This window comes from Sus scrofa, chromosome 7, assembly GCF_000003025.6.
Source record: "Sus scrofa isolate TJ Tabasco breed Duroc chromosome 7, Sscrofa11.1, whole genome shotgun sequence".
NCBI lineage: Eukaryota > Metazoa > Chordata > Mammalia > Artiodactyla > Suidae > Sus > Sus scrofa.
In genome coordinates, this window is record NC_010449.5 from 60,099,091 (window position 1) to 60,120,722 (window position 21,632).

General features: G+C 38.1%; 1 protein-coding gene across 17 annotated transcripts in view; it reads right to left on the minus strand.

Annotated features, from left to right (window-relative positions):
* NEO1 (neogenin 1) overlaps positions 1-21,632 on the minus strand; it is a 234,909-nt gene that overhangs the window by 34,107 nt on the left and 179,170 nt on the right. For all 17 annotated transcript variants that reach the window (XM_021099093.1, XM_021099097.1, XM_021099089.1 and 14 more), the window contains 7 exons: positions 18,191-18,345; positions 13,647-13,795; positions 13,131-13,269; positions 10,646-10,695; positions 9,512-9,659; positions 5,868-5,978; positions 4,593-4,787 (listed from right to left, as the gene is read on the minus strand). In XM_021099093.1, the coding sequence (XP_020954752.1) occupies positions 4,593-4,787; positions 5,868-5,978; positions 9,512-9,659; positions 10,646-10,695; positions 13,131-13,269; positions 13,647-13,795; positions 18,191-18,345 (947 nt within the window). The remainder of the gene's footprint in view (positions 1-4,592; positions 4,788-5,867; positions 5,979-9,511; positions 9,660-10,645; positions 10,696-13,130; positions 13,270-13,646; positions 13,796-18,190; positions 18,346-21,632) is intronic.

The window sequence follows — 21,632 nt, forward strand, 5'->3', positions numbered from 1 at the left end:
GCATGTATGTGCCATCAATTGCAAATTAGTTCAGCCTTTTCTTCTGAGCACCAGACCGCTATGCTCATCTGTCTGTCTGGCATCTCCACTTGGGTGTCTCAAATCTCTCTCTCTCCCTGCTTTCTCTATCTCTTCAGAACTGCCTCAGTGTTTCCTAAAGTTCCTAATGGCATGACTACGTACCTGCTGCTCAAGTCAGAAACCTGGGAGTCATTAAGACCTCTCTCCTCTCCTATACGCAAATGACCAAGACTGATTCTACATACTTAGCTCTCACCACTCTGCCTTGTCTTCTGTGCTCCATCTTTATCAGCCATCTCTCAGTTCACCAAGTGCTTTGTGCTCTCCTACTACCAGCTATAACGTGCCCCCTGTGCTGGGGGTATGTGCCTTCCTTCTTCTTTACCTAGACAAATCCAGTCATCTGAAAGGGCTCATCCCAGACTGAATTAGTTTCTCTTGCCACACAGCCTGTAGCACCTCATTTCTCTTCTTCAGCACAATTTCAATTATTTCAAAATAACTCTTTCTAATAATTAGTATTATGTCTGTTTGATTCTTTGCTCTATCTCTGGCACAGTGTCTGGGGTGTTGCAGGTGTTCATTAAATATTTGCTGACTGAAAAATTTGCAGGAGAAGATACTAACTTTAATTTTGATTAAATTATGACAGAATATGGACATATCCCAGTGCAGATACCCAGCAAGCAGCTGTTTACATGGATCTGAAACTCATGAGAGAGCTCGAGTCCGATTAATAAATGAGTTCCTAAATGTATTTCTCCACTGCCTTTCTTTTGTTCAACCTTATATGCATCTTAGATCTGTGTTGATAAATATAACAAGCTTATTTTACCTTATGGCCAAATTAATTTTTTTGCTACTTCTCAATATGCACTCTCTTTACTAATACAATCTGTTTACTGTCTTCAGCTCATGCAGTGTGCTTTCTCATCTCGTTTTCAATCACTATTCTCACTGAGTCTTTCAAGCACAAGGCAAGCTTCTTCCTTGACTGCCCTACTCTGCCTGACCTCCTCTCTTTTAACACTCTTCACTTTGACTCATCTCATTGTTTCTCGGGTTTTACTTTTCTTGTCCTGTTAGACTGAGGGCACCTGAAGGTCAAGGACCAGGTACTGCCTACAGTACAGAGGACTTTCATTTCAGTAGTTTCATAAAGGAAACAGTAGAAGCGAGTCATTACGAGGATATTTTCATCCTTGCCTATTCTTTCAGTCTCCCACAATCGCCTTATAAGACTGTGCTCGTGGGGAACACTTCCTAGGTTAGCTGTGCTGTTTCTCCCTAAAAGGAAAAAGAGAAAAGTACTCTGCTTTTGAAGAAAGCACTACGTTTCTTCTTATTTCCTACTAGAAAAGATAAAGGTAGAATATTTGTTAGACACTCAAAACTGTCCTTTGGAAGGATACTTATAAAGAAATGATTTGAATGAAACAGTTGGTCAAGGCAGATTCTGAATTAACAGTTAAGTTCTCCAAAGAAAGATTTCAGTAATGATATATATACATCCATTTGGAAAAGTACTCTACCCAAATCAGTTCATTTTCTATTATAAAATACTAGTATTTCTCAATTTTTTTTTGCTTTGTAACTCAATGTTAGAATATAATTAATGTATACTAAAACGTACTCATATAAGCATACAGCCTGCTTATTTTTGACAAATATACATACTTGTGTAATCATTACTACAATCAAGATAGAGAATATTTCCAACATCCAAATAGTGCCCTTATGCCCCTTGCAGTTGATTTGTACTACCCTGGTTTCTAGGCAACCACTTATCTTGCTGTGTCACTATAAGTAAGTGCTGTCTACTCTGTAATTTCATAAATATATAATAACACAATATGTATTCTCTTAGGTTTGGCTTCTTCTGCTCAGAATAACATTTGAGGGATGTGTTATATTGTGGCAAGTATCCATAGCCTATTTCTTGTAACTGCGAAGCAGGTATTCTATTGTACGGCCTTAGTACAATATACCATTTACTCATTTACCTCTTTTAGATTACTATAAATAAATCTATTATGAAGATTTGTATAGGAGTTTCTGTGTAGATATGTCTTTACTTCTCTTGGTTAAGTGATCTACGAATGGGAATGTGGGGTTGTATGGTCAACTTTTTAAGAAACATTCCAACTTTTTAAGATGGTGGTACCATTGGACATTGCCACCGGCAAGTCTAAGAACTATAGTTTTGCATCCTGGCTTATATCTGGTGTTATCAGTCTATTAAATTTTAGCAATTCTAGCTGTGTAGTGATATTTTGCTGCGGCTTTATCTTCATTTCTCTGATGATTAATAAAGTTGAGAATCTTTTCGTGTGCTTATTGTCCATTCATATACCATCTTCTTTGGAATACTGTGCATCCAAATCTTCTGTCTACTTCTTATTGAATTTTCATCTTCTTATTGAGTTGTCAGAGTTTTAAAAGATATATTCTGGACTCTGATTCTCTGTCAGATACTTGAATGATGAGTATTTTCTCCTAGGCTGTGGTTCATCTTATTGGTGTCTGTCCAAGTAGAAGTTTAACATTTTGATGAAGTCAAATTTATTATTTTTTATTTGTACTTTCTTGCATCCTAAGAAATCTTTGCCTTATCCCAAAGTCATGAAGATTTTTTTTTATGTTTTCCACTGTAAGTTTCACAGTTTTAGCTGTTATATTCAAGTCTGTTCTTGTGGATGATGTGAGGTAAGGATCAATGAAGGTTCCTTTTCTTACACAGATGTCTGATTATTTCTACTCCTTTTTTTTTTTTTCATGGAAAAGACTATTCTCTTCCCACTGAATGAATTATCTCAGTATTTTTGGCCAAAAATCAATTGACCATATATACATGGATCTGCTTCTGGACTCTGTTCTGTTCCACTGGTTTATTAACACCTACCTTTACGCTAACACTATTATAATGTCTAGGTTACTGTAGCTTTATAGTAAGTCCTAAAGTCAGGTAGTGTGGGTCTTCTAAACTTTATTCTTTTTTTTCAAAAATGGTGATTCTAGCTCCTTTGATTTTTCCTATAAATTTCAGAATAAGTTTACAATGTCTAGAAAAAAAAGAATACTGGGATTTTACTTGAGATTGCATTGGAGAGGACTGTCGTAATATACTCTCTTCCAGTCCATGAACATGGTACCTCCATGTATTTAAGGCTTTTTAAATTTCTCTCAGAATCATTTCCCACTTTTCAGAACAGAGATCTTCTACACATTTTTCAAGTTGATTCCTAAGTACTTCATATCTTTGATGCTATTAAGTGGTGTTGTTATTTTAATTCTAGTTTTGACTGCTTACTGTTAGTATATGGAAAAATAACTGTTTTTGTATATTGACTTTGTGACTTGTGATCTTTTAAACTCACTTATAGTTTTAGTAGCCTTTTAAAAAGATTCCTCAGGATTTCTACCCCAGTAATAACAAGCATGTATAGTGCTCAGATATTGATTTCTAAATATCATTTTCCATAAAAGAAACTAAGAACAGTGGCTTATTCAAGGGCTAAGGCTAGGAGAATACCAGATGAACCTCAGACATCTGAGTCAAAAAATAAGACAGTGCTCAAAGAAAGATGGGGGGATGTCAAATGGGCAGAGAGACTGGATTCCCACTGGCCACTCTTTCTCTATGGAAAGCTCTTTCTCATCAAAGAATGCTAAGAAATGCAGAAGAAATAATATCATTAGAAAATCACCACTTGGGAAATACCACAGTAATAACTGTTATTAGAGATGCTAAAGCTAGTGAGTGAATGTTGGACAAGAAACAAGATGTTTATAAAGACTCAAGGTAAAAAGTACCTACAAGGTACTTTTTAATTATGAAGAAAAAAATAATAACTGAATAGTGGAGAAATGTGGAAGATACCATTTTAATCAAGTGATAAAAGTTAGTTAGCATCACTAGTAGTGGGCTCTCATGGGTGGCCCTGACAGGAACACATGCATCTATGTTGTTCCTTCCAAAAATGCATAAGCTGAATTCAGTGAGGAAATATTACACAAGTCTAAATTGAGGAGCATTCTATAAAAAATAAATGGCCTATACTTTGCCAAAAATGTCATAGTCATGAAAGTCAAGAAAAAAACTGAGGAACTCTTCCATATCAAAGAAAACTAATAAAATACAATAACCCAATATAACATGTGATCCTAGACCAGAAAACAATGTTTTTCTTTTGATATAAGGGATATTAATGAGACAACCAGTGAAATATAAATAAAGTCTACAGACACTGTTTCATGGTTACTTTGTTGATTTTGATAGTTACACTGTGGTTATATTAGAAAATACCTTGTTAGGAAATGCACATTAAAGTGGGTAGAGGGGCACCATGTTTGCAACAGACTCTTACATGGTTCTGAGAAAAAAGTAGGCACATATAGCAGATAAAGAACTTATGATAAAATGTACATCTTAGGGGAGTCTAGGTGAAGGATATATAAAAATTCATTGTACTGTTTTTGAAAGTTTTCTGTAAAAATAAAAGCATTATGTAATAAACAGTTAAAAGAAAGCAATCATATGTGCAATTATTTCCTCTACTTAGCATACATACCCAGATTTTCAATGGTGTAATAGCGCTGTTTGTAGTCCACTTTTATAGTCTGGGCATGAGGGCTGCCAATGCCATAACCAATGGCATAACCTCTGACCACAATGTTCTGATTCTCTGGAGGGGTCCAGCTTACGACGATGCTAGTGACAAGTGGGCGGACGTGAAGAGAACTAGGCACTTCAGGAACACGGGTTTCTGGGAAGGAAAGTAGAAAAGCAAGATGAGATCCAAATCCACATTCCTTTAGAATATTTCAAGGGTACTTGGGGAATGGTGTTCAGTCTCCTGCCAAATTGTGTGGGGCTAAGTTTAGTTCATTATGCCCAAGTAGAGAATCTGCATATACAGTAAAGTACGGCCCATGGTTTTACTGTAGTCTAAGAAAACAAAACTTAAAATGGACTGAAATACAAGACACTGCAGTATTAATTTGGAAGGGAAGACAAAGAGATCCAAGAACCTCTTCCCAATGGAGAAAAACAAATACATTTGTCAATAGTCACCCATTCCTCTTGGTCCCATATCTGATTCCTAGGCTCTACCACATGGGATGAGAAAGGCACGACACCAACTAATTAGAAGCCCACTGTCAACAGGTGATCAAGTATTATATTACAACAATGGTATCAATTATTTATGCCCCAAAGTAACATGATAAGTCAGAAAACACGAAACTTTAGAACTACGAATTGACTAAAAACAGTGGGAGATTAAGAGGCTTTAAAAGGTGGCAATTTACAGTATCTTTCAAACACATTATTTTAAGGCATAAACTTCTCAATTTAAAAATCAGTAAACAAAGAATTAAAGTAAGTACCCAGGTTTTTTGTCTTTCAAGTGCAGCACCTATCTCTGACAAAAGTATATACATACATCCATATGGAGTTATGAATAAACAGGTGAGAAAAGGGGTAAGGTTTCTAGGACTAAGGGAAAAGGGAAAATAACTGAAATAAAGGCAACACTTATGTGGTTCACCGTTAAATTTTAGATGATCCATCTACTTAATGGCCTTGGTAAGAAACCAGACTTAAAGCACTTGTACATTTTCACTTTTTCTACTGCTTAAAGGAATGGTTCTTTAAGAACCACTAATAAAAAAAAAAAAAATCCAGGAGACTTGATGCATTACAGGAATGAATGACAGCAGTATAATCCTCTAAAGTTCACAGATTTAAGTCACATACATCCAAAACCTATGGCTTTCCAGTTTGACTCATTTGAGTATACAGTCAGTAACTAGCCTGTACCAATTTTGGTAATTGTTGTTCTTACCATCTAAGTCACTTTCAAAAGTTTCAGCAGACAGCCAGTCAGTAGCCGGGCCTGTACCATTGATTGTTAGAGCAGCCACTCGGAAATTATATTCAGTCCCCCGATCAAGACCTGAGACCCAAACGATAAAAAAAGAGGCTGAATCAAGAGCTTTGGAAAAACAAAAGATGAACAACCTCTTATTAAAGCAAATATCTCATCTACCAACCTAGTACAAAGCTACTATCTTGATAACATTTCAGTTAAAGTTAATGCAGAACAATAATACATAAATACAGCACAGAGGACTAGCTCCTCCCTTTAAAGGAGAGGCTGAGGCCCAAACAACCCCAGGGGAAAACAGAATGAGTAAAGCTCCCAGAAGACTGCAGATCCTTTAAAAGAGCTTGAAGGTACCTTAGAGATCACTTAATGTGATCCCTTCATTTTGTTACTAAGGAGGCCAAGTACACAAAGAGGTCAAAGGAATGAAAGTTACAACAAAAGAATGAAGTCAGTTGGTCTCAGAAGACACCAAAGACCAGAAAATAATGCAGAGACAGAACTCCTACCAGTTTACCTCTGTTCTCTGAGCCACCTCTTGACCACTGTGAGCTGTGGTGTAGGTTGCAGACGTGGCTTGGATCTGGCATTGCTGTGGCTGTGGTGTAGGCTGGCAGCTGTAGCTCTGATTCGACCCCTAGCCTTGGAACATCCATATGCCCGAGTGTGGCCCTAAAAAAAGACAAAAGACAAAAAAAAAAAAGTCTATCCTGGAAAGTGGGGGTCACAGTCAATAATACAGTCAGCTATTCATGCATTCATACTTTCATTTTTTTTCCTATTTTTATTGTGTTAAAATATATATATAAAATTTACCACCTTGGCCATTTTTAAGTGCACAGTTCACATGCACACATTTTTAGAGCACTTAAATAGTAGATATTCCGACAGGTCTTGTAAGGGTTATGAAAAATCCTACCTCCCCATATCCAAGTAACAGGATCTTTGGCCAGCAGCATGTATAGAAACTCCAAAGAGAGAATTATTGAGAGAAAAATTGGCCAGGATGCAGGATGAGCCCTGACTCAGTTAATCAATTCTGTCATGTGGTGTGAGAGGAAAGATGGGAGGTTCTGTTCTCTACAGGCCTATCCTGATCGTTTGCCCACAAGAAAGCAAGAAGCAAGACAGGAGGAAAAGCAGAATGGCTGGGCCCAGGTCAGCTGATCTGTCTCCTTCCTGCATACATTGAACACAAAGTGTCAGGGGGACTATATAGGCATTTGTAACTGCTAACAGACAACAATCTGGGCCATTAGCAAACATGGTTCAATTGAGGGCCTGACTATCATTCCCTCCTCTCTGGGGAGATGGAATGTAAGAGATTTGGAGCCTGCACTTAAGCAGGTGCAAGTAAGGGAGAGACCGGTGAGTAAAGAGGCCGAGGGCCTCTCCCTTGCAGTAACCTTCAAAAAGCTCATGGCCTAAAACCAAGGCACTCAATTCATATTATAAAGATATGGCAGAATGTGCGAAGTGCTGTAAGTAGTACAAAAAGAAGAAATAACAATTACTTCTGGCTAAAACTTAAAATTCTATAATTTGTCACGGAGTACCAGGATCTTGGGAATTCACATTGTTCTCTAACACTTATTAGTTTCAAGTTAATGCTTCAAGAGAATAAAGACCTTTACTTTTGCTCACCAGTGTATACCTTGTGCCAGCACATACTACTAAAAATTCAGTAAAGTCTATTAAACATATGAATGAATCCAAATGTGATTTTAAAATGCAAGCATTTTCTTAATAAAGAAAAGGCTATTTTTACGATACCATTTTTAAAGTGGTATTTGGCTTATACATCAGATGTCTCATGGGGAAAATGAATATGTCTCATGGGCAAGGACTGCATCTATTTTTACTTATTAGGAATAAGAACGGTGTCTGCTACACAATAAATATCTACTCTGTATTCAAAATAAAAGTCTTATAGATGGGAAATATTTTTTTATTTGTATTGGAATAAAATCAGACTGACTTCTAAGAACATCTGTGACCAGTTTTGCTGTAACGCCCCTGAGATGTTTCAGCAACACCCTCACAGCCATATTTACCTGCTGTAGCTTGGAGCTACAGTGTTCATGTGAAGAAACTAGAGGACTGCAAGATAACCTGGAAGACAAACATTCACCTTCTCCTATTTTGAGAGAAGTCAGTCCCATCTGTCAGGTAGGAGGATGGAGAAAAGCTTGCTGGTTTACTGGAGTACAGGGGTTTTTTTTTTGTTTTGTTTTGTTTTTCTCCCACTGTTAGTGTTCTCTCAATCTTTGGAAACCCATACCTATACAGAAGGGGAGACTCACTGCACTTTTTTTGCCGTGGATCTTGGTTCTATCAAGAATCTGGCCTCAGGGGGACATAAGGAAAGTGGCTGATGTCAAGCTGCTCTAATCCTTTCATGTCTACCCAGGAGGGGGACAACGCATGGAAAGTTTAGGATTCCCCCAAGGTGTTGAAATTAATTCTCAAGGCTTATATAATAATGACAGTATCCCCAATTCTCAGTAGTTCTCTTCTATCAGATCTGCTAGGAAACTCCAAAAAGGTTTCCTAGAGGTATCTATTCTTTCTGAGCATGGTTCTAATATCCAAAGAGCAAAAAGCACTTCTTTATCTTTCCAGGCTTCTCCTGCAAAGCCAACTTGCTCTGGCCAATCCAACTCAATTCCCCTGCATAAGGAAGGAAGAGAGGATAACTCTGTCTTCTATACTAGAGACGTGTTAGGTGGGTCACTTGCTTTCTTGCACATAAAGGGAAAACTATACAAAAGGAGAGATCCTGGAGTTCCTGTTGTGCTGCAGTGGTTAACAAATCTGACTAGGGGAGTTCCCGTCGTGGCGCAGTGGTTAACGAATCCGACTAGGAACCATGAGGTTGCGGGTTCGGTCCCTGCCCTTGCTCAGTGGGTTAACGATCCGGCGTTGCCGTGAGCTGTGGTGTAGGTTGCAGATGTGGCTCTGGCATAGGCCGGCGGCTATAGCTCCGATCAGACCCCTAGCCTGGGAACCTCCACAGGTTTAAGAAAAGGCAAAAAGACAAAAACAGACAGACAGACAAACAAACCCACAAAAGGAGTGATCCTAGACAGAATTTTCTAAAATTTTATGTCCATGGTAGCAATAATGATTATTGCATTGCTGTGGCTATTTACAAATGTAGTTTCAGGGCACATCTACATGAGCAGTGTCAGTATTATCAAAATCATTTTGTAGGCTTCTTCTACCAACTAGATTGAGCAGACCCTTTGCTTATATAGCTTTGATTTACTTTTTTCTCAGATTATAAAATATTTATGTGTGTGTATATATATATATATATATATATATATATATATATATATGAGAAAATATGGAGAATACAGAAAAACACAAGTAAGTCAATGAAACTCCAACACGATTTCACCAGAGACGGCAGAAGCTATAAAAATGTTTTCCACTAATTTTTATCAAGTCAGAAATAGACTGAACTATTACAAAATCTTTTGAACCATTTTGCTTTGTCCGTATAAGTCCACAACGCAGAGCAGTCATTAGACCAGCAGAATTCAATGCTTCAAAGAAACACCATCTCCTAGCTTTTGCCTATGTGCAAGGCAGTTTACCTTCGATCAGCTGTGACAGCTGTGTCCCAGTCACCAAGGTCTCAGTGACATCACTCTTTCGGGAGGCCTTTCGGTAGCGAATCTTGTAGCCAGTAATCTGTCCATTTTGTGTGGCTGGAGGTGGTGGCTGCCAGTGAATCACAATACTCTGGGAAAGACAAGATTACAGGAAAAGACTAAATATATCAAATCCTGGTTCTGTTTTACTCTTCTATGTATTATTACCCTGAAGTCACTATGTAAGAGAAGAAGGAACATGAAGGCAACAGAGTACTCAGAGTATTACCAAGTTATTTAATAATCACTCAAAAATACTTTGTAATTTAAAACCCTCAAAGATCAAATGGGGAGATTATATTTATGGGCAGTATACTCTGGGCACTTGATCTTCTGAGTATTTTGCCAGAATGAAGACATGGGCAAAAGTGTCAGGAACATATTTGAAGGAAAATGTAAGGTCAGAAGCATGTGGATTAGGAAGGAAACACCTCTTGTTAGGTGTAAGATCTCTTCTACCTCCATTGTAGGAATAACATAATTAGATGATTTTTGCATAAAAACTTTCCAAAGAGGGAACTATTAATTGACAGCTGGTTGTTTATTAAAGGAAAAGGACTCCCAGGGTACTTGTTTGGAAAGACTGCTATCTCAGTTGTCTACGTAGCCCAGGAGGGGCTCTGGGCCTCTGAGAGGCACATACAGCTTGCAGAGTACATTGAACTTGACTAGGAGGGAAGATTTCAGCCCTGCAACCACCTGACAGATGTCCGCCTTTGATTCATGCTCGGCTCACCTCACGGTACCAAAGCTATGGTATTATAAACAACTTTCTTCCTTCACCTTATCACAAAGGTTCTGGATGGTTAAGATCTAGAATATCATGATTTACATAATGATAGCAATGTATGTACAGAAATGCTAAAGTAATTTTGGCTTAAGAGAAAGGCAGTAAAGTTAAACAGTATAAACTGGAGCTGGTTTGTAAGCCTAGCTTTACTGGCCATGCAATATCTATATTACTTTATTTCTCTAGTTGATTATGATTGTTTTGATGTGAAATATCCCTTTCTGTAAGCTCTTCTGAAGCTTAACAGTAAACCACTAAAAATGAATAAGAGCAATACAAAGCTTTACCTTTGAATTTCTCACTTCTAAAGACAGATTCTGAGGAGCAGCACTGGGAACTGTACAGGCAAGAAAAAAAGAAAAAAAGTTTTCAATTACCCACATATTACCTATCATGTCACTGCTATTGGCTGGACTTTACACAAATGCACATCTCAAACACTGATATGCAACCAGAAGGTCTAAACCCAGCAGCCAGTGCCCTCATGTTGATGTAGTATTAGGATAAGATGTGGCCATATCTGATTCATCTGGGATTGGCATATGCACACTGATGCAGATGGAATGACAGGCCAACAGGGACCTGCTGGCTAGCACAGAGAACTCAAACCCATATTCTATGATAATCTATGTGGGAAAAGAATCTGAAAAAGAATGGATGTGTATACATGTATAACTGAATCACTTTGTGGTACTGCAGAAATTATCACAACATTATAAATCAACTATAATTCAATAAAACTTTAAAAAATGAAAAAAAACCCCTCAATGATAGAACTCTCCCCCAAGTAATAAAAATAATGAAACATTCACATCTATGCACCCACACTCAAGTCAGGCTGTACCTCTGGGAAGTCAAATACTTATTTCAAGGATATGAAACTCTCCTAGACCCCCAAAACATTCTGAACCTTTAGTATATTCTTTTGAATATTCTTGGTAATAGCATTATCTTTATCTTGGGGTACATTTTCTGGAAACAAGTCTAATGAATGCGGCAAATGAATTAAGCGGGTAGTGTCATTATGAGTCTGAAATGTGATGTCCATATAGCAATAAGCATGGCTTTCTTGGAGGGTTCCTAAACTTGTTTTGAAAGCAGTTCCCAAGTAAAACAAAGTGATATTTAAGCAATGACAGTTCAGTAAAATGACCATCCGGCTTCCCCAGGCAACTATATAGCAGGGAACACTCATTCAGATGTGAGAAGTTTGGGAATGTTGGTTAAACAAACAGCTGTTTAACTTTAGTTCCTCACATATGAGAACATAAGACAAGAGTATCTCAAAGTTTACGGTCCATATTTCCTTCCAGCATCTCTTTTTGCAGTAACTACAGGAAGCCAATTTAAGTAAACCTGATCAGTTTCTTCTTCAGAGAATGCTGTCTTTAGCTTTTCTATCCTAATTCATCTGTGGAAACTTCTCCCTACTATTCTCTGACATTTGGTGACCAAGCATATAACTAGTGCCAACTGTGCAACAGGCTTCTGGATGACAGAGACAATTTCTTATTCACTATTATATCCTCTGCTAACAAAGTACATCAGGCTTCAAACCAGAAATTCAGGCACAGAGGGGCTGGAGAAGGGCTTAGGCACCTGTATTTTGAAAAAATCCATGGATGATTTTAATCATTTCCCTGTTAAGAATCTGTGACTTAGCTGCAGAGGCACAAACATAGCTGCTGTTGCTGTATTTTTCATTTTTTTTTCGGACACACCTGCGGCATGTGCAAGTTCCCAGGCCAGGCTCTGAACCGCTGCCACAGCAGTAACTCAGGCCACAGTGTTGACAACACTGAATCCTTAACCAACTAAGCCACCAGGGAACTCCCACAAGATTAATATTTTTAAAGACTTCATGCCATGTATTTTTTTTTTGCAAAATTTCCATCAATTTTGATATGTCTTGTTGTTTCATCATGATTATATCTAAATTAAACATTTTTGCAGGGATGTACATAGGTGAAATAGGTGAAGTTATGTCTTTCTCGATGCATCACATCACATGAGGTCAGCCTGCTTCTTTACTGGTGATGAGATGTTTGACCACCTGCTTAAGGCAGTCAAACTATAGCTTCTAAAGCATGCTTGTCTATATATAAGGGCTACAGACATGTACATTCATTTTTTAGAAAAAGATATTTTTGCAACACTTGGTTTAGCTGAGTTTCAGGAAATAATACATACACTAAATGCAATGAACTGTTAACTTTCTGTCTAAAAATACTTCAAAAAAAAAATGCTGGTCTTGACCTACTCAACCTCTTTGGCAAGCTGTACTCTGAAAACTATTGCTTTAGGTCACGGGTATAAGCAAATAACTTGGCTTAGGAATTCAGTCATAAGTGAGAAATAAACTGTCACAAAATATTGAGGCATTCAAAAGACCTATTTGGCTTGCAAATATGATTGCTAAGTAGGGCAAGGCCAGTTTTCCAACACCCTGGGATGGTCTGTGTTATGAACAAGCAATAATATTTACTAAAACAAAAGCACCTACTAAAAATAAAAACACTAAGGAGCTATTCAGTACCAGGTACTGCATGTTCTATGCTCTCTTCACCAGATTTTTACAGCAACCTAATGAAGTATTAATCTAAATTTTGTATGTAAGGACACATGCTCAGACATGTGAGGCGACTTGACCAAAATCACAATATCAGAACTGGTACTGAACCAAATCTTCTTGACGTTAAAGCTCATGATCTTACTATGCCATTAGGGCCCCAAAGTGTATGCTATTTTTGTTGCAGAGGAAGAAAGACTCACCATCTGAAAATGTTCGAACAGCAACATCTTGTGTGGAGACTCCAGGACCATGTTTATTGTAGGCGACCACTCGGAAACTATACTCTGTATATTTTTTCAGTCCACTAATGGTGTGGGAGTGACTTGAAACATCAACATCCTTGAATAAAATAAAACCACTTATATATACACAACTCAAGCCAAAATAAATGCTATAAAATAAAGAATTAACTACAAAAATTCTATATTTGACATAATGCAGATTTTAATCCCTTTCACAGAATGTTATTTAATAACCAAAACAAATTAATCATGAACACTGGCAATTTGCTGAGAAATACTGCTTGATGTTTAGTGACTCTTGCTGGCAAAAACTACAGAATAAACCTTGGTACCAAGAAATAAAATCTGTCAACTTTTCATTTTCTACACATCTTTTCCCCCCTCAGATTTCTCGACAAGCAAGTACTGACTTTTGGAAATATATTTCAACTCTACTATTCTAATAAGTGCATTAAAAATGGCTTAATATTATACCTGTTCTTTATCAGTCCCTTTTTCCATGTAGTACAATTTGTAATTCTGTATTTCCCCATTTCCAGACAATGGCGTTTCCCAGGTGACAGTGATGGACGTAGGAGAAGTTGCATATGCTCGGATGTTAGGTGCTGGGCCAGGGAGCTGAACTAGAAGGAAAATTTCAAGATATCAAGATACAAATGAAATTTACTGTACCTCTCAATGACCAATTTCAGCAATAATGGTATACTAGCCATGTTTTAAAAACAATAAAACCAAGAAAACAAATAATCTGACTGAAGTGGTTTCAGGATAATATATCATTAAAAGATTTCCTGGAGTTCCCACTGTGGCTCATGAGTTAACGGACCTGACTAGTATCCAGGAGGATGATAATGGACTGACCCCTGGCTTCACTCGGGGGGTTAAGGATCTGGGATTGCAGTGAGCTGTGGTGTATGTCGCAGACGTGGCTTGGATCCTGTGCTGCTGTGGCTGTGGTGTAGGCCGAGGGCTATAGCTCTGATTTGAGCCCTGACCTGGCAAACTCCATGTGCTTCAGATGCGGCCCAAAAAGACAACAACAACAATGAAAAAAGATTTCCCTCTTTATCACTTAAAACCAAAAATTATCTGACAAGTATCCCAAATTTACTCAAAGAAAAAGTGAAGACAGCAGAATTCTTCCTGTGGTTTATAAAACCCAAGTTTTGCAGTTGGAATGCTGCACATAACAGCAACCACCACAAAAAGAAAGCCTTCTTTTGCCAGGCGCTGGGGATACAATGACTGATGGACAGAGTCCTTGCCCAAAAGAACTCCCAGTCTAGGGGGAAGTCAGACATATAAATAGTTACAGAGAATAATATCCTGTGAGTGCTGACTCATTAGGTAACAACTGTAATGAAAACACAAAGAAGAGAGTGCACAGTTCTGGCCCTGGGAGGGGTGGTTAGGAAAGGGGGTGAAGACTTCCAGGGAGCAGGAAGAATGAATAGTTTTCTCAGATATGAAGGGGGCAACTGATCCAGTTAACAGAGATGACATGTGATAAGACAGTGTTATGTGGTTGAGGCTGAAACAGAGAACAGATGTGGGAGAGAGAGGATAACAAGAGCCAGGTAATAGAGACCCCCGAAGGCCCTGCTATGAGTTTGGATTATTCCCTGTAGGTAATTACTGAAAAGTTACCAGCAAGAACATGACAAGATTATGACCAAATCTGTATTTTGAGAGAACATGTGAACACAGGCATGAAAGAAAAACAGTAAGGAAACAAGACTAGATAAATAATAATATAAAAAATAGCCACCATTTATTGAATCAGTCCAGCACTAAGTGCTTTACATATACGTAAATTACACCTTATTTAATATTTTCACTAGCCCAAATGAGATGGATACTACTATCATCCCTATTTATAGACAAGGCTGAGAGGTTAAGAGCCAGTCCCAAATTATGGTAAAGTGGGTGACTGGCAGAGCCAGGAGCTGAGCACTTTCTGGTTCTAAAATGTGGTCTCAAGATGACTAGATAGGAGATGATGAAAACACCCTCCACAGGACATACATAACTCTAAGACCCCATGACTGGCACACCCACTGACTGCTCAGCATTAAATCCTACAACCTCTCTTCTCCTTTTTCACTACATTCTTTTTGTCTGACTGACACATTCCAGTCCCAATTTATACACAAATCCTGGGGGGTTGCTTATGCCTACACTTTGGTAGATATGGTAGACCTGAAAACCATTTTTCTGGTGCCAGAGCTCCTGTAACAGACATCCATTTGATTAAAGGGGGAAAAAAACACAACAAAATGTAAAACAAACTGGCTTTCTTAAATAACAGCATCACAGTTTAAGATTAGTTTTGCTACCAAAGTCGAGAAATCTGAATACGGTTATTCTGACAGTTGTTTGCTTTATTTAGCCATGAATCATGTTATTCACTTAATGTTAAGAGCATGTTTTGCTCAGCCTGACAGGTGGGACTTGTCACACTTCTGCTGCGATGGAAAACTTCTCTCTAACTTTTTAAAGGGACAAGAAAACAGAACAAATTCCCTTGAAATCACTTTCAATATATTCATTGGCTAAACATGGGCAAATATGATACTAAAAAAGGCGCTAATAAATTCTTTCCTCTGTACAGTGGCATAAAAAATGGAAAAAATTTTAAGTTGGTTTGCAAAGCTAAAAATATAGAATATTTTCCAAGGGCTGACTTCAACACTCACACCCTCCCCCCAAGTCCGAATGCCTCCAGATGAAATGCAAATTTCTCTCCAATAACTCCTCTTTTGCCAAAACATGTCACAGTCACGCTCCATCCCTAAAACACCCTCACCAGAATCTGTTGCCCCTTCCATTTATATCTTAACCCACTGTGCCATAGTGGCAACTCCTCCATCAATATTCTTATTTAGCTACTTTCTTTTGATAAAACTCCTTGAACAAAGGATGCCTATGCTCCTTGTGATGACACTACATCACACCATTGCCCATTTACCTGTCTGTCTCTAGTACCAGACTGGAAGCTCCTTGGGAACAAAAGTCAAGTCTTACTCATCTTTACATCCTGGCCGCCTAGCATGGTGCCTGGCACACAGCAGGCACTCAGTAAAACCTCTTCTTTCATCTCCAAATTGACAATGCCCCTTCTAGTCTGGTGGTTCTCAACAGTTGACTTGTAAGGTTCTGAAATGATAATGAAAACCAACCACAGGCTCCTTCCTAAGGAAAATATGAACACAGACACAGACACAAATACTTTCATGTATCTTGAGAAAGATCACAGCCCCAGGATGGAACCCTTGTCCTGAATCAAATTCAGTGGGCTTTGCCTTTGTTTTCATCATGACCCACCTTGCATGTTTATTTTTTACTCCTATTTGGGGGATTTGGGTCAAGCAGCTTCCTTCCCCATAACGCTTTCTCTAAGCTGCATGCTTCAAGGCTAATCTCAGGTCTTACTTTCTCCTGGAAACCTGACTTGATTTACCTCACTTTTACAGTAACCTGTTCCTTGTTCTGTATCCATTACCTCTCATGAAGAACACCTGTACATGAAAGTTAATGAAGGAAAATTGAGTTTCAAATCTAAGCGATTGTTTCTGCTCGTATCTGAACATAGTAAGTGTGAAATTCAAATCCTTTCCCTTAAGTGAGAATACATTCTTTTCTTCAATCAACCCTATGACTCTCTGATGGCCCTCTTTCCCTGCCTGGGTTTGATCCCTGGTCTTTAAGCTTTAGCACTGACATACACAACAGTCTCCTATCTTGATGCTCTTTCTTTAAGGCAAGAATTTCTATCTTGTCATCCTCTGCATCGCCAACAGCTTGTGCAGTGTCCAGTGCAGGAGGTCCTCAGGAATTGTTTGATGGGAAAATGATCTGCTGTAGCTTCTTCACTTTGCTTATGCCACCTATCAGGTAGAGTCCTTGAATTACTTCCACAGTTTCACTGGTAAATTTATTTAACCTGTTTAGTTCCCTGGTCAGCAGCTTCTACAAATGTTTCCCACATGCTCCGAAGCATAGGGAAGTTCCCAAGCTAGTGGTCAAATCAGAGCTGTAGCTGCTGCCACAGCAACTTGGGATCCAATCCGGTCTGAGACCTGCACTACAGCTCACAGCAATGCTGGATCCTTAACCCACTGAGTGAGGCCAGGGATTGAGCCCTGCATCCTCATGGATACCAGTCAGGTTCATTAACAAACTCTGAGCCATGACGGGAACTCCAGGCCCGGTAGCTGAAGTAAAATTTTGTTACTGGAAGTCTGTTAACACAGCAACACTAGTGCAGTTAAGAGTAAAAGACAATCGGAAAAGGTCTGGAGGAAAAATAGTGGCTTTTGTTAAAAGAAGGTGAAACTGAAGAAGAAAGCCTCATGGGAAAAGCATTAATTCTGGTTTGACTGCTTCTTGGAATTTCTGGCCTAGAGTTTACAACCAAAATTTAAGACATAAAAGACATTTATCAGATAAATCAACTTGACACTCACTCCAGCTTGAGAAAATCTTAAGCAATGTCATGGGAAGAAACACTGCTTAGCACAGAAGACCACAGGTCCAAAGTAAAGCTTTGAAGAGATTCTGAAGAGTGTAGTATGTATAAAGATCCGGGCCATCCAGTTGATAACAATTATTGAATACCTACTTCATGTGGCACTGCATTAGACATGGTAGGAAATACAAGGATAACCAAGACTCCGTCTTCCCCATAAAATTAATGAGATATAGTCTGGTCACCATAATTTGAGGAAGAAAGTGATAATGTATCCCAGGATTGTTGAGATACAACCTTAGATGAGAGGCAAGATTCCAGAAGGCATCTGAGCTCTTAAAAGGATCAGTACTATCAGCAGAATTACATTGTCTTCCACTATTTGCTACTGTTTGGTGTGAATTAATCTGATCTCCCTTGACTAGTTCAGAAGGTCCTTGAAGGTAGAACTGCTATCATCTGCACACCCACGGTATGCCAGTCTACACAGAAAGCAGACCTCCAAACAGTCTCCCTGCAGGTGGGGCTGACAGACAGGTGCAAGACTTACCCTCAGGCTGTGTTTCTACTCGGAGTGGAGCTGAACTCTCTCCAGAGCCATGCTTATTTTGAGCCATTACTCGAAAGATGTACACAGTCGCTGGCATTAGGTTTTGAATGGTTACCTGCATTTCTCCTGGGCGACTGGTATTCTCAACACGTTCCCTTTGGATAAAGAGTTATTTGGAAAGAAACAGCATCGATTAGGAAAACTTCTAGAATGTGCAGTTTCATTTTCATTTCAATGCCTATAGATACCACACTACATCAAAATCTTAATAAATTTAAGTCAAATTAACTCTCAAGAAGGGAAACTTTTAGGGCTAGAACAATGCACAGAATATGGATACTGGCAAAGAGCAATGTCATACGTGTCTGATAACTGGGTGATGTTCTAGCTTAAACAGTAAGGCTATTGTCGGTCATACTCTCAACTTCGTATCAGAGAGACACAGACAAGAGTCTTCTCGGTGTCATCTCAAAGGGGACAGCTGGTCACCGATTTTGTCCACTTCAGAAATCACTGAGTTTGAAGGGATGATTTTCAGGGAAACAAACAGAAGACGATTACAGATATGATCCAGTTTTTACACAGAGTATCAAAGAATGCTACATATCTTTTAGTTAATAGATTCTCAGTAAAAGGAATGCTAGAGAGGATCACTTTTAAGATTGGGAATATTAAAAATTTAAATGAATCCAATCTATAAAATAAGCTAATCATGACTGACTTCTATAATTTTTCTAAAAACAAATAACCTTTATGAATGATTTTCAAACTGATTTGAAATGTTTAACAAATCTTACCACAAACAGTACCAATGAATCTAGTGGTCTAGTGTTATGAGATGCAAACAGAAAAACAGTCATCTAGATTCTTTAAAAAAAGCTTCCAGGCTCTATAGTGGGGGTTTGTGTGTCCACACTTGGGTTCATAATTATGCTCAGTATACTGTACTCACCATAACAAAAATGAGATATTTGCTTTCAACAAATAATGTAAAGGAAAATACTTGTTTTAGACAAATAGCTGGCTTTTATGAATTACCAATTATGTGAGGGTAATTCTCACTTTAAAATGTTGATAATTTTCCCTGACATCACTGATTAAAATTTGTGTGGTTCTATATGACCATATGCCAATTTCTCTGTTTGTGTGTGAATATTTCTATTTTAGGAATTTAAATGTTTTTTAACAGTTTTTCTATAGTTCTCTAAACCACCTTATTTTAATTAGGACAAGCTAACAGCAGCCACCCACATCATGCTTAGAGACACTGTCTACAGTCATTAGCGTCCATTGGAAAAGAGCACCATGGCAACAAGTTATTATTGCTCAGAGACACTTGAGATATCTATATGGATCATTTTCTCTTCAGATAACCTTTAATTCACAGATTTAGAAGGCGGCTATCAACTTATTTCTTATACTATGAGGTTTCTGACACTCGATCTGATCTTAAATGACTTCTGTCTAAAAGGAAGTATGGTATTTTACATTTCAGTGAACTAAAAGCTCTACACCAGAGCACAGATGAGTCTGTTTTGCTCACTGTATATGAACAAATTCTCTCTGAGAAAAGACACTGAGGGGGCACTATTTGACTTTAAATTGAAATGAAAGAGTGTTTCATTCATGTTCACATATCACAGAAGCGCCAACAGAATGCTCGTACAAAGAAGCAGCATCACAAATATGTGCTGTGTGAATGAGTGGAATTTTGCCTTCTAATGTGTAAATCTTAAATAGTAATGATATCACATGTATCTTTTTTGTTTGTTCTTATGTAAAAGGGGAAAAAACCTAGAACAAATTTCTGTAGAAGCATTACAATTAGAAAAAAAGAGCAGTACGTATGACTCTCTAAGATGAAATATCTAGCACCGGCAAAGGTTTCTAACACTAGATTGGTCTAAGGTCCCAGAACCAAGTTTTTAATCTAGAAAAAAACTTCTTTTTTTTTTTTTTTTTAAATTTTATTTTTTTATTTTCCCACTGTACAGCAAGGGGGTCAGGTTATCCTTACATGTATACATTACAATTACAGTTTTTCCCCCACCATTTCTTCTGTTGCAACATGAGTATCTAGACATAGTTCTCAATGCTATTCAGCGGGATCTCCTTGTAAATCTATTCTAGGTTGTGACTGATAAGCCCAAGCTCCCGATCCCTCCCACTCCCTCCCCCTCCCATCAGGCAGCCACAAGTCTCTTCTCCAAGACCATGATTTTCTTTTCTGAGGAGATGTTCATTTGTGCTGGATATTAGATTCCAGTTATAAGTGATAGAAAAAAACTTCTGACATCAGGAAAGGTCCAGGGTGAGTTATGAAGGACAATTCTCATAAATGGGTGAGGTTAGGATGGGACTCAGGTTAGAATGTTAACTAAGAGTCAAAAGAGGTGCATTTTACACTAAGACAGCGCAGGGCCAGGAGTCAGGAGCTCTAATTCTAGTTCTGGCAACACCGCTGTCTTGCTAGCATATCATGGGCAAGTCACTAATTCTTTCTGGGCTTGTTTCTTCATGTATTAAATAAAAGAATGAGACTAAGGTAGCGAACTTTTTCTTAAAGGGCTTGATGTTAGATATCTACAGGCCAAGATGCAAAATGGAAAATATCGCCGACCAGATGCACACTTAAAAATCCAAGGGTAACTTTACAGCTGACCCTCCCCATCTGTGGTTCTGTCTCTGGGTATTTAACCAACTGTGGATTGTGTAGTACCACAGTATGTATTTACTGAGGAAAATCCACATATAAGTGCAGTTCAAATCCATATTGTTTAATAGTCAACTGTAGCTACTTACATAACCTACTAAAATGTGACCATTTGAAAATGTAAAAACTATTCTTAGCTCCTGGGCCATAAAAATAACGGGTCTAATTTGGCCTAGGGTCTACAGTTTGCCAACTGCTGAACTTAAGCTAACACATTATGTAAGGCGTTGTCCATCTTGAAAATGCTATTAATTTCTGGAATAACTTACTCTGCAGTCTTTGTTTAGTGGATAATAGAAAATACTGCTGTTTGCACAAAAGGCATTGGAAAAAAAAAAAAAAAAGGTGACCCTTTCATAGGTGAAATGGCTGAGGAAAGATCCTTTGGAATTTCAGGAAACAAGAGTACCCAAGAGAATTACATAATTCATGACTAAGGTGTATAGTGCCACCTGGTGGATGAAGTTTCAAATGCAGGAAGTAAGGGAATTTGTAAATGCAAGCAGTGGCATACGTACGTTCTCACATTGAACTGTTTTAAGTCTATGAAGAAATCTTCTTACCTTCATTTTTTAGATGAGAAAATTTAAGCTTGTAAAGGTTAAGTAAATTTTGTTTATAAAACACGTAATGGGAATCTAGCTTCTGACTTAGTGTTATTTATATTCTTTCATTGCTTCTATTCAGGAATCATAATCTTAAAATATTGAAGTGAAAAAAACTATTAGT